Source organism: Globicephala melas, chromosome 4, assembly GCF_963455315.2.
Source record: "Globicephala melas chromosome 4, mGloMel1.2, whole genome shotgun sequence".
NCBI lineage: Eukaryota > Metazoa > Chordata > Mammalia > Artiodactyla > Delphinidae > Globicephala > Globicephala melas.
This window is the reverse complement of record NC_083317.1, coordinates 29,069,976-29,084,415: the sequence shown is the minus strand read 5'-3', so window position 1 is coordinate 29,084,415 and position 14,440 is coordinate 29,069,976. Positions and strand designations below refer to the sequence as shown.

Sequence of the window (14,440 nt, the reverse complement as noted above, 5' to 3'; positions counted from 1 at the left end):
TGTAAAAGATTTCAGCTAAAATTTACAAATCTATAGATAATCAAAAGCAATTGCTAAGCAAAGTTGAAGAAAGATAGACTATATAAAGGATTTAACTGTTCTGGGCAAAATGGTTGAAAGCACAGTCTCTGGAGAACAACCCAGGTTCAAACACTCACTCTGTATAATTTGGAGCAAGGTTCTTAGATTTTTCTGTGCCTCAGTTTCCTCAATTATAAAATGAGGATCATATAATTTCTTCCTCATAAGTTTACTCTGAGATAACATGAATACAAAGAAAGCACTTAGAATATGCCTGCCATGTAGGAAGCACTAAATGAATGCTAATAATATTAATTATCATTACTATTATTTAACAAATTTAAATTTTGTGAACAACTGTCTAAAATATTAAAATTGTACTGTAGGAGAGATATACCATGTTCTTGGATTGGAAGAATCAACATTGTGAAAATGACTCTACTACCGAAAGCAATCTATAGATTCAATGCAATCCCTATCAAACTACCACTGGCATTTTTCACAGAACTAGAACAAAAAATTTTGCAATTTGTATGGAAACACAAAAGACCCCGAATAGCCAAAGCAATCTTGAGAACGAAAGAAGGAACTGGAGGAATCAGGCTCCCAGACTTCAGACTATACTACAAAGCTACAGTTATCAAGACGGTATGGTACTGGCACAAAAACAGAAAGATAGATCAATGGAACAGGATAGAAAGCCCAGAGATAAACCCACGCACATATGGTCACCTTATCTTTGACAAAGGAGGCAGAAATGTACAGTGGAGAAAGGACAGCCTATTCAATAAGTGGTGCTGGGAAAACTGGACAGCTACATGTAAAAGTATGAAATTAGATCACTCCCTAACACCATACACAAAAATAAGCTCAAAATGGATTAAAGACCTAAATGTAAGGCCAGAAACTATCAAACTCTTAGAGGAAAACATAGGCAGAACACTCTATGACATAAATCACAGCAAGGTCCTTTTTGACCCACCTCCTAGAGAAATGGAAATAAAAACAAGAGTAAACAAATGGGACCTAATGAAACTTAAAAGCTTTTGCGCAGCAAAGGAAACCATAAAGAAGACCAAAAGACAACCCTCAGAATGGGAGAAAATATTTGCAAATGAAGCAACTGACAAAGGATTGATCTCCAAAATTTATAAGCAGCTCATGCAGCTTAATAACAAAAAAACAAACAACCCAATCCAAAAATGGGCAGAAGACCTAAATAGACATTTCTCCAAAGAAGATATACAGAGTGCCAACAAACACATGAAAGAATGCTCAACATCACTAATCATGAGAGAAATGCAAATCAAAACTACAATGAGATATCATCTCACACCAGTCAGAATGGCCATCATCAAAAAATCTAGAAACAATAAATGCTGGAGAGGGTGTGGAGAAAAGGGAACCCTCTTACACTGTTGGTGGGAATGTAAATTGATACAGCCACTGTGGAGAACAGTATGGAGGTTCCTTAAAAAGCTACAAATAGAACTACCATATGACCCAGCAATCCCACTACTGGGCATATACCCTGAGAAAACCATAATTCAAAAAGAGTCATGTACCAAAATGTTCATTGCAGCTCTATTTACAATAGCCCAGAGATGGAAACAACCTAAGTGTCCATCATCGGATGAATGGATAAAGAAGATGTGGCACATATATACAATGGAATATTACTCAGCCATAAAAAGAGACGAAATTGAGCTATTTGTAATGAGGTGGATAGACCTAGAGTCTGTCATACAGAGTGAAGTAAGTCAGAAAGAGAGAGACAAATACCGTATGCTAACACATATATATGGAATCTAAGAAAAAAAATGTCATGAAAAACCTAGGGGTGAAAGAGGAATAAAGACACAGACTTACTAGAGAATGGACTTGAGGCTATGGGGAGGGGGAAGGGTAAACGGTGACAAAGCGATAAAGAGGCATGGACATATATACACTACCAAACGTAAGGTAGATAGCTAGTGGGAAGCAGCCACATGGCACAGGGTTATCGGCTCGGTGCTTTGTGACCGCCTGGAGGGGTGGGATAGGGAGGGTGGGAGGGAGGGAGACGCAAGCGGGAAGAGATATGGGAACATATGTATATATATAACTGATTCATTTTGTTGTGAAGCTGAAACTAACATACCATTGTAAAGCAATTATACTCCAATAAAGATGTTAAAAAAAAAAAAATTGTACTGTATAACTTGGGCCATTCATTTAAGATACGTTTGTCCTTTTTCTTATTTAAATATTTCATGCAAATCAACTTTATAAAATGCCATGTTATTATCTTCCATTTAAATAGCATGACACTGAGGGCATATGTAATTAAATTGAAACAGATTTCAGTTAAATCAGGATTTAATTCATTAGTCAGAATTAATTTCCTCATGCTTTTTTATGAATGCCACATTCTAGTTCAATATACCAATATTTATACTCTTGATAATTAAAATATGATTGCAAATTTTATACTTAACTGGAATAGTTTAGAATGCATATCCTGTATATTTCAAAAAAGGACCCGATTTAATATATTTCAGTTAATTCTGTAGATACAATCACACATGGGTTTTGTTCTAGTGAAAACATTTATTAAAGCCGACTGATTTTAATAGGAGCACTGGAGGGCCCCTCTCTCCCCAACGGTCTCATTTACAGAGACTGCTGCACCTGTTTACATTGAGCAACTATCCACAAAGCCTTAACAATTTGATTATATTGAAAAGATATCGGTACTCCTGAAGTTAATGAATGCATTTAACAAAACCCACCCCATACACTTATTTTGAAACTCAAGAAAATAATTCTAAAATTTTCTGGTAAAAATAAATTTTCAAAACCATGAAATAGTGCTTTGAAAAAATGGAACAATAAAAAACGTGAGTTTAGCAAGCAAAGTATAGCCTGCTAAAGAATGAAACATATTTGGATTCAATAATCACTAAAGTATTATTGTGTTGGCATGAAAATATATCAGTGAAAAAGAATAGAAAGTTCATAAACATACAATTGTATATGACAATTTAAATATAAGGAAGTACATATCACTAAATATTGGCAAAGGGATAATATTTAATAAGCAATGTTATGAAAAATTAACAATTTAGAAAAAGAAGTTACACAAATTTTAACATGTTCAGAAATAAATTCCAGTCAAATTAAAGGGCTAAATAAAAAAAAAAGATTCAAGAAATTTAAAATTAAGAAAACCAATCCTCTCAAAAATCCTGCAAGATTTTTAATACTATTTGCATAGTATGACTGGGAAAGCTTATCTCAAAGAGGTTAAGTAACTTACCCAAGGTCACTGTGCTAATTAGTGAAAGAGTAAGTAATCAAATGCAAGTATATTTAAATACAAAATCTATAATTTTCCATTACAATTCTATATTAAGTGCTTAGAATAGTGACTGGCATGTTTTGAACTAGATAAATTTATCATTGTTAGTGGTGTTTACACCATTACAATCATTATTATCCATAGAACTAGAGGAGAGTTGCAGAATTGATGAAGTAAATAAATCAATTTAGAAATAAATATGACTTGGAAACAATGTTAGTAGTGTACTTTTACATAATGTTGCCAAAAGTTACCAAGAGCCAATAAAAATTTTAAACCTCCTGAACTAATGATTCTTGGTAATTTGTTTCAAGGAAGTAATAAAAAGAAGTGGATAAAAACACTTTCTGCACAAAGAGGTTTATGACTAGGTCCTCTGTGACAGTAAAAATTTGATAATAATCTAAAATTTGAAGAATCGACATTACTTCATTAATTAAATTTGCTGCATTAGCACAATAGAATAGTAGGTTGATTTTTTTTAAGTGATAATTATGTAGATAATGTAGCAAAAGGAAATCATTGTAGCAAAAGGAAGAACATAAATGTAATCCTGGTAAAATGCACTTAACTACAATAATGGTGCTTACACAGAAAATCACACATAGGGTGACCATCATGGGGATATGGAGTTTTGGTGATGTTTTTTCTTCGCTTTTTTAAAAAATATTTTTTATGTTCAAGTCATAAAATTCGGAGATAATACATTTAGGTAATTTGCTTAATATATTCATAATATAATTATTATTTCCAAATATACATAAGTATATCGACATTTAAGTTCAAATTAATGTGAGATTTAATTAGATTGTTTCAGCTCATTAAAAAGGGATAAATTTAACATATTAAATAATATATTTTCACTTTCTCCTCCATTTTTTACAAATTTGAATAAAAATAAAATTTTCTCATTAATCCTTAAATTAATTCCCAACTAATCACTGGAGGGGGGGAGAAACCGTGTCTATGTTTTAGTAGGAATTTACTATGATTAAGGATAATCACTTCCATAGTCTGAAGAATCTAAATCTAAATCTTTTCTGATTTCTCTCTGTTCATTAATATGCCATTTTTACAGCCTAATTAATAAAACTTTCTTCTATAGCTCACCCTTTTCCCATAAATTCATCTTGTTAATGTTAATGGGAAGATAATGATTACATTCTTGTGTCATAACCACCACCTTTTCTTTAACAGATAAAGATTGATAGTGATTCTAAGTAGGAGAATGTTGGCCCAGGAGGGGATAGGGAAAGAGGCAGAAATTGTACACAACCTGTTGTGACTTCTTTTTCAAGCTTTTAAATACACACAATTTTTTTTTTTTATTGAAGTATAATTGTTTTACAATGTTGTGTTAGTTTCTGCTGTACAATGAAGTGAATCGGCTATATGTATACATATATCCCCTCCCTCTTGGACCTCCCTCCCACGCCCCCCACCTCACCCATCTAGGTCATCACAGAGCACCGAGCTGAGCTCCCTGTGCTATACAGCAGGTTCCCACTAGCTATCTATTTTACACATGGTAGTGTATTTATGTCAAACCTAATCTCCCTATTCACCATCCCCCAACCGCCCATGTCCACAACTCCGTTCTCTACATCTGCGTTTCTATTGTTTCTACTTCTAGGTACTTAAACGATATTAACCTTATTTTGAAATGATACTTTTTAAACAAACAAAACCAAAAAGCAATAAAACTACCAATGAAACTATGAAACAATGTTCTCTTATCTATTAGATGTGTTATTTTATACTTCTTTAGAGAGCTTCTTTAGACTTTAGACAGTGGTTTTATTGTATCGCTATTGTGCCTACATAAAAAAGATAAATAGAAACAAACCAAGTCAACTGATATATTTCTAAAACATCTTCACACTCAGATCCAACTTTAATAAATCTTTCTTTGGATCAGGGTTGTTTGGTCCTCTGTGTCTGCACTATATCGTCCACTGTGCCATCAAGAACCATAGTGAGGTGGATATTCTGAAAAGTGCCCCACAGTTGTCCCAGCTTTTCTCCAAACTGTCGACATCTGTTTTGCAAGTTTTCATGTCAAGGTTTCCTTGAATATTACCAAATACCACATTCCTTGTTCCTCTTTCTACTCAGGTGTTTGCTGAAAGACCCTTTTTCAGGGAGTCTTTTGCTGATCACCATACAACAACATTGTATGCAACAACATCATCCATATTCCTTTTCCTCTTCCCCTCATTCTTCTTCCCAGTAGCATTTATTCCCATCTGACATCAAAACATTTCCTCATTTATCTATTTATTGTCTTCCCCCAGACACACTAGACTGTAAGTGTTATGAGACAGGATTTTACTTCCCCACCCTTTTTTTACCCAGCACCTAGCACAGTACCTATCCCATAATAGATAATCAATGAATAACTGATGAATGACTCAATGACTATTCACCTAAACTATGGAAAATTCAGAAAAGTATTCCTAATTCACAGGCATTGCCCTGCCTTTGAAAGACAGGGTTTACACAGTGAGAAAATGTATTTCTCCTCGAACCCTCCTCTATGGTAACAACCCCACCCCTTTTGACACCATCCTCCCTAGCTGTGTTAATATGAATGTACATATAAACCACCACAGCTCTTGAGTTTTGAGTGCACTGTTTCCCTTCCTTCTGACTATCTTGATGGTAAAACTGCTTCTGGTCAACTCTTGGCTTATCGGCCATAGGACGCTTTACAAGTTATTTGTTTTCTCAAAAATGCATGGGTTTGGTTTTGTAGACTTCATTAGATATTGAATGTAAGTATCTTAGTATATACTTGACATGTAATAAATGCACTATACATATTAGCTATTATTAAGTTTTTAAAGTCCTCCCGGGCTCGGTTCTAGCATCCTACATGAGTTTGAGCAAAAATATTCAAATCTATTTGAAATGCGTTATGTACAGAATGTCCGGAAAGAATCCCATACAGATATGTGGGAGAAGGCTCAATAAATGTTCATTTAAGTACAGTAAATGTGGACTTTATCCCATATTTACCTCCTTACAAATCAAATAATGCTTCAGATGATGATGGGGAAGGAAGGTGGAGAAATAAAGAATACAGCCCTGCTGCAGGTATAGCAACACCTAGTCATGGGAAGATTATATTTTTCAAGTAATTTACATCTTAAAATGTATGAAAAAACAAACACAAAGAAGAATTCAGGCTTCCGTCCATAGTATTCCTTTACCTGAAATAGTTTGCCTCCAGCTATTTTTATGGCTCCCTACAATGTATTTATCATGTCATAACCTGTGAGCCTTCACCAAACTAGTCTGGAAGGAGGTGCCTGTCTTGGTTCATTATTCTCTGATATTGCATCCCGTTCATTTTCTTCATTGCACTGTACATTTTTGTAGTTATTTATTTATTTATTTTTGGTGTACTTGCTTCTTCTTGGTCTCTCCCACTAGTGCATAATTTGACGAGGACAGGAATGATTCATTACATTTCTAGCACCTTCCAGAATGCCTAGCACACAGAGGTACTAAATTAATGCTTGTGAAATATATTAGTTAAGTAAAGAACAGCATTCAGCAAAATGCAGTGGAGATCCGAAGAAATTTTTTGGAAAATATTTGGAAATTCCTTTTTTTGCCAAGTCATGTGGATACAACTTTAGGATCGTAACAAAAATAATCACAAATAAACTGTGCTACTGTTTGTTAGTGTAAAAATGAGCAGACTTTGCATCTTCTCTCTTATGTTTGCAAATCAGTAGCTACTTGGGGCAAAATGAAAGGGTATCAGATGGGTAAAGTGGAAAAAAGAAACAAAAAGAATCCTGGATTCAAGGAAATCGGATGTTTTTCCTCAGTTTTCCTTATGACTGTAATGTTGGGAAAGTCATCAAACTTTCTCCTGACTTGGTCACCTCCTCTGTGATGTGGTGGATTTGGAATATATCCTGAGAATCCTGTAATCTTTGTTTTTAATTTTTAGCATTTACGAAAACATGTAATGGGTTTATTATTGTTATCTTTAAATAATTAATAAATATTTTTACACTTAAAATTTTAATTTCTAACATAGATATCAGTAGAGCTGCTCCACACACACAAAAGTTACTTGGGTAGTCAATAATTTTCAAGAATGTGAAGAAGTCCTGAGTCCAAAAATTGAGAACCCTTGATCTAAGAAAAATGTAATATCAGTCCTGAAGAGAGTCCTTACAGCACTAACCACGAGGGAAAACAGTTGGAGTTAGCCTACATATTGTTCACTAAGTGACTAGCTAAGTAATAATCATCATAATAATTTATGCAATATTTACCATGTGCCCTTGCTGTTCTAAATGCTTTACTTATTACATGAATAAATCACACAGTGCTTACAACAAACCTATGAGGAAGGCAGTACTGTTCCATTTTATAAATGGGAAAGTGAGCCCTGAGGTGTTAATGATTTGCTGGTAAATGGTGGTGCCAGACTTGCATCTGCAGTCTTACCTTGGAGCCTGTGTGCTCAATCACATTCTGAGTTCCTGGAAATTGCAGTATTTGCATAGAACAAAACATCACGCAGCAGTCAGGAACAATGTGTGAGTAGCCTCACGTGGGTAGATGCTCTACAAATAACGTTAAGTGAAAAAATATGCGGGGAGGGAGGGAGGTGTATTGCAATAACTTTGTAGGAAAATACCATTTGTATATATATTTGAAACAGGTGAAACAGCACCATAGCGTTTTTAAATATAAAGAAGTGTCTCAATAAATGTGTAGAAGTTGAATTGAAAAGATACTTATGTGTTACTCCAGATCAGTTGACTTGTGGTGGGGAAAATGGATAGGAAGGTGGGGAAATATAAGTAAAACAAAATAAAATAAAAATGGTCCTTAACAAAATGATGATAGTATGCCAAGAACCGAAGAGTTGTGAATTCAATTTTAATACCAAGGTTAACAAGAACAAAGAAAATAACGTCTATTCCATCCCTCACCTCCCATGAAGATATAACCTGCAATCACCTTGAAGAAAAGAATTGTCCCCTTTCTGCCACGGTGACAACCATATGCCCAGGTAACAATAGGAAACAGCCAGCTCTTTCTTTCAGCTTTACTTTTAATCAGTCTCAGGGATTCTGACCCTGATCGATGAGGCTCTCCTCAACAAGAAAGGGTGAGGTACAGTGCCTGCAGAACGTGTAAAGTAGAGCAGAATCCCTGGAAAGGTAAGAACCCTACTAAGGAATCTTTCCAGCGGCCTAAAAAATTGAATATTGTGACATAAAATACGTTCCACTCCTTACCTGTCTATGATTTTTGGTTTTTTTTTGCTGCAAAAGGAAATATTTATTTCACAATTCAGCTAGCATGAGAATTCAGTGAATCAGAATGCTAATTTTGTGATAAGGTTTGTTTATGCCAGGGTCATTTTATTTAATATTTTCTGTTCCTCAGACAAATCTGAATAGTTCACTGAGTTTTCCTTAACTAACCACTGAAGCAATAAAAACTGTAATTTCTTTCTTAAAAACAAGCAAACACCCCAAAACTCATGCCCTCCTTTTCATTAGCACAGTCTTATCTTGTATCTCCTTTTCGGAAGCTTGAGATTAAAATGTAATTTTGTGGGGCTGCCAGAGATGTTTCCCTCAATCCCTTTGGGTAGGGGCTCCAGCACTACAGCTCCAACACACCTATAGGCCTTTCTAACTTCATCCATTCCATTACTTTAGGGATTCCTCTTTCCCCACCAATCAAGGAGCTGGGTCTCTTTAAAGAGCTGAGTATTCATGAAAATCTGTCTGTTTCCAGTTGCTAGAACCGCCCTTTCCTGAGGGGATTAATTCCAATGGGAGGAAGGTAGACATATGTTGAGTTTGGAGCCTGAGCTATTTCCAGGCCTTTTCTTCTTCCTGGCTTCCCCCTCTGGTTCAGGTTCAAGTTCCTTCTTTCCTTATAGCTGAAAAAAGCAGGAACTATCTCTATAACACCTTGCCTTTTCCACAAAGAATCCACAGAGTGAATAGTTTAAAAGTGCAGATGGAGAAAGGGCCCCTCAGGCTGAGGCTGCTGAGTAAAAGATGTCCCCAAATTGGTATGTGAATTTGTGAAAAGTTCTGGAAGACATGAAACAAAATTTCTAAGTCCTGAACTTCGACCTCAATTCTTCACAGACACATTTATTTTAAAGTGAAATCTACAACTTCCTCTTTGCATGGGGCCAGACAAATACCCTCTGAAGGGAGGAAGAAAGCCAAATAAATGTTCTAAATATTCCCCAGGACTTTAATTCCATGAGCTATCGTTTGGTCTAATCCTCATGTAGACATTTTTGGTACCTCAGTTTGACCCATTCTGTGGGCAGGCTAAAACTCCCGGTAAGTAACATCTTTTGAACGCCTTTCTCAAGGATGCTGGCCTTTTCTTTTCCTATATACTCAATTCTTTCCACTTACCTCTAACATTAATTTCAAGAAGCAGACAGAATGTTCCTTGGTCCTGAATCATAATACAAACACAATACCCATCCTTGTAAAATTATCACATGGCCTTATCCTCATTATACAGAATTCTTAAAATTACTCCCTCTTCTGTTATTTCACCTTCTTACTGAACTGAAACAAACTATTTCATTAGACACATCTCATGGAAAGTGATTTGTTGCATACACCAATACTTATTTATACAAGGTTCATGTCCCATCAATATTTATTAAAAGTCAAAATGCTATTCTTCTTAATTTTCATATCCCCATTTATGTCATGTATTTCATTTAGTTCTTTGCTAATCCTATACTACGAAGTTTTCCCATTTATTACATAGCTTTATGATTAATTTGAAAAGTAAAATTTAGATTCCCTATACTGTTATTATTTTGTAATACTAAGGGAAGCATTTCATTAGTTTCTAATTTTAAAGCCCTTGCAGTTTAGTTCACTCTGTAAAATTCTACTGAAACCTGTTGTCCTTAACAATTTTCTGTAGGGGACAGCTGTTAACACTGTTTGCAAACACCTAAATGTCATCCCAAGGAAGAAAGAGCTTTCTGCTTCTATTATAAAGGGACACATTTTCTAACAGAGCAACCCTGGAAATTGAGAATTACCGAGTCAAGTGCAAATTCCCCCAAAGGCAGAGATCTTTGGCCTCTGCAGAAGGTCCCACTTCTTCCCGCTCCGCCCCGCCCTTTCCTCCCTCCGTTCCCCGCCGCCGCCCAGGGCGCTCGCTGGAAGGGCGGGTGGAGGGTAGGGCGACAGCTGACTCCCGGGCCGAGTGCTCGCGTCCTCCCACCTTCCAGGCGCCGAACTGACCATCCCCAGCCAAGAGAGGTGACAGCCGCGGACCTCTATACGCTTCCCGTCGCCGGGAGCCCGCGCGGACCATGTTTTCCAGCTTGGGGAGGTGGAGCGCCATTGGTTCCTACCAGCGGCTCCCCCGAGGCCCCGAGGCGCAGGTAAAGATTCCCGGTGGAGGTGCGGGAGGCGGGACGGTTTTCTGGCCAATCTGGCGGCGAGGGGAAGCGGGGAGAGCTGATTGTCCAGACCCTGAAACGCGAACTGGTGTCTTAGATCCCTGTTTTTGTCGTAATCACACAGGGACAGCACAGATTCAGACGCGCACGCACACACACAGACACACACACACAGTCGGGAGAGCTGAGATCAGACCCCAGGATGGTGTGAAACTTCAGCCAGCGCGATCTCAGTCAAGGTGGCTGCTGGAAGAGAAAGCAGCATCTTTGAAGGTCTAAGTGACTCCACTGTTTGCAAACAGAAGCAAATATTTGAGAAAGGAATGAATGGACCTGACTTCTGCTGAAGGAGTAGAGGTTGGGATGGGACTCTAAAACCAGTGATAGAGCCTGTTAAAACCACAGGAGAGATCTGGGATAACTAAACTCTGTGTGTCAACTGACATGGTGTTGGGACACTGAGGCCTGGGGCAAATCCAAAAACTGCAGACATTTGACTGTGCGTTGCTACCCTCCCCCCTGGCCCCCATAACACGTGCTCCTTTCACAATAGAAGTCATGTGCTAAGGCAGTGGTACAGGGAAATGAAACCTGCAGTTGTGTATCAGGAGCAATTTCCCTAATAAAAATTCTCTTTGTTTTACTTCTCATCACCTCACAAGACCGGGTCTTAGATCTAGCCCTTAACACATGTAGTTCTGTAGTACTAAAAAGGAAAAAAAAAAAAAGATTTCAGATTCAGATTTCAGAGGACCTTGTTCTAATCCTGGCTTTTGTTATTAACTCCAACTGTCAAATGAATATGACAGCTATTCTTCTGATTACATATGAAACTATAAATTTCTTTAAAAGTAAAGCAAATTTTATTTAAATCTATAAAATATAGGCGTTGAATAAGTCCCTTAAAAATGTGCAAGCGCTCCACCAGGACAATATACCTATTTTATTTTAGACGTAGAAGGCTTAATCAGGCACACTGGTTTAACTGATCATTAGTCTAACCACAGAGGTGGCCAAAGGCAGTGAATTACAAATAGGTGGGGTGGGAAATTATAAAACTCAAACAATTCCCTCACCCCCAATTCTAGTGGATTCTTCCTCTAAGATTCCAACAATGTTTATTTCCTTGACTATTACTCAACCTCAATAGCTTTATGGACCAAGAATCCATTTGGGCAAGATTGAAAATACTCATTTTCTATTTGTTACTTCTATGATGCCAAGTTAAAAAAAAATTGATGGCTTCAAAGCATGTTGAAAACCTTGTATGATTACATTTCATTGCTGAGACTTTATATTTTTGACATGATAGATCTCAGATAAAAATCCCAACCTGACCTGTAAGCCAAGAACTTGACCTTCTGATTGAATTTCTAGGGCTGGCATAGTGACCCATGAATAGAAAACCTCTAAAAATTTTTATTGGCAGTGATTAACATTCATTCATTCATATATTCATTCATCTAGAACATGTTATGAGCTGGGCCCTGGAAATATAAATGTAGATCAAACATAGCTTCTGTCCTCCAGAGAAACTAAGTCTAGCAGGAGAGAAGTACCTGTAGGCAAATGATTGGATAGTCAGGTAAGAGTGAGGGTAAATTCAGAGAGGGCAGATCTGAAGAGCCTTTAAACTATGTTAACACAGAACAAGAATCTGAGCATTGGAGGTTGGGATGGAGGAGAGGAATCACCAAAGGCAATAAATCCTACAGAGGATTGGACCACAAGTAAGATGTAGCCAGGAGACGTGAAGTACAAGGAAGTGGACAAGAAGAAAGGTGTTTCTAAGCAGCAGCAAACAGCAACAGTGTGTAACAGGTAGAGCTGAGGGTGTAGAATTATGACTGGAAAATAGAATGAATTTACTGGATCCAATCCAGTGTCTTATACTTCTCAGTTGGACGACTTTGGGCAAGTATTTTTAAACTCTAGGCCTTAGTTTCCTCTTCTATAAAATGGGGATGACAAAAATAGTCCCACCACAAAGACATGTTATATTTAATAATATACTTTTAGTACAGTATCTGGCGCAGAATAAGTGATTAAGAAACATAAGTTCCTTTTGCTTTCTAGATGTTTTCCCTTCTCCGTGAGCCTGTACAGACACTTTCCCATAACTTCCTTCACGATTCCCAGGACCCTCCTTTAATACCCAGGAAAGCACCTGAAGTTAGGGATTATGAGGTATTGTTAACTGTAGCAATCACACCACATCCTCAGGAGGCTGCATCTCAAGGTTGAACCCAAAGAAGATTGAGAGCAACACCTTTCACTAAATCCTGGACCCAAGCTATGCTGTGGGCTAAACTTTCTGCTCCTCCATCATAATTCAGAAATAACAGGACCACCATTCAAATGAAAATTGCCCATAAGTCATTAATACTAAGGTGTGTTTATGGGATGCCTACTATATGCCCAGTGGTAGATAAGTACAAAGATAATAAAATAGCTTAGAAAACAAAGGCCTGTAGTGGGCCTGGGGAGATGAAAAAAATGAGAACTCATTTGGTGTCAGTTACATCTGCAGAGGAAGTGCTGTCAGAGTGAGAATAGGTGAGTTAGAAGGATTGCAAAATGGTCAATGGAGAAGATGGGAGTAAATTAGAACATTGGAAGATACTGTCAGAATTGTCATATCCTGGTTTTTAACATAGATGTTGCTTTGCAGCAATATATCAATAAGAAACTCAGTGAGACCCACGTTATGAATTCAGTAATTATTTATTGAGAAGTCATTTATACATTCCTGGTGCTTGGTAAGGCTTAATTACATTTACCAGATATTTTACCTGCCTGCCATTTCTTCTGGGACGGAAATATGCTTGGAATTCACTGTAATAAATGCAGCATAAGATGCCTGACCCACATTTAAGGAGGCTATTTACCAGAGGACTCAAAGAGCCTCGTATAAGATGCTTTCACATGGAAAATGGGCCTAGAGCAAATATTAAGTCAAATACCCAGTTCTTGACCTGCTAAAGTATCTAGTAGCTTTGCAAGACTTTGGCCCTGAAAACGACAACCTTTTTTATTTAGCTAATGATTCTCTGGACCAGCTAGATCATGTCCTTGTTTGGGTTAGCTTGGCTGATCTCTGCTGAGCTCTCTCAGCATGTGCTATCGTCTGGAGAGTTGGCTGGTGGCTGGATAATGTAGGACCTAGTTCCTCATATGTCTGGCAGTTTTCAAGCTGTTGGCCAGGATGACCAGATGAGAACCTTGGTTCTCCTCCATGTGGTCTGTCATCCTCCAGGAGGTTAGCTGGGTCTCAGTCATGTGGTTCACTCAGGGTTCCAAGCATAGCAAGCCTCTTGAAGCTTAGAGTTGGAGTTCTCTTAATGTCACTCCTGTTGCATTCTCATAATCAAAACAAGAAGCAATGCCAGCCCAGATTCAAGGAGTGGGAAGTAGAGTCTGTCTCTTGATGGGAAAAGCTGCAAAGAATTTGTAGCCGTTTGTAGTCAGACACAGAAATATATGTATTTTGGATGAGAATACAATCTTCACATTGGTGGCCAGTTATCAAATTGGCAACTCCCTGTAAAATAAAATGTGGCTTCCAGGTTAATCAGAGAGTTTTCAGAACATTTTCCCCACTGATATATGTATTGATACTTATTTTCCAAATAATATGTTTG

The 14,440-nt window shown here is 37.3% G+C and overlaps 1 protein-coding gene across 1 annotated transcript in view; it reads left to right on the top strand.

Annotated features, from left to right (window-relative positions):
• The first annotated feature begins 10,538 nt into the window (after window positions 1–10,538).
• LOC115864252 (multidrug resistance-associated protein 1-like) overlaps window positions 10,539–14,440 on the top strand; it is a 77,368-nt gene continuing 73,466 nt past the window's right edge. Inside the window, exon 1 of the mRNA XM_030877776.2 lies at window positions 10,539–10,781. Coding sequence (XP_030733636.2) covers window positions 10,710–10,781 — 72 coding nt within the window. The 5' untranslated portion in view covers window positions 10,539–10,709. The remainder of the gene's footprint in view (window positions 10,782–14,440) is intronic.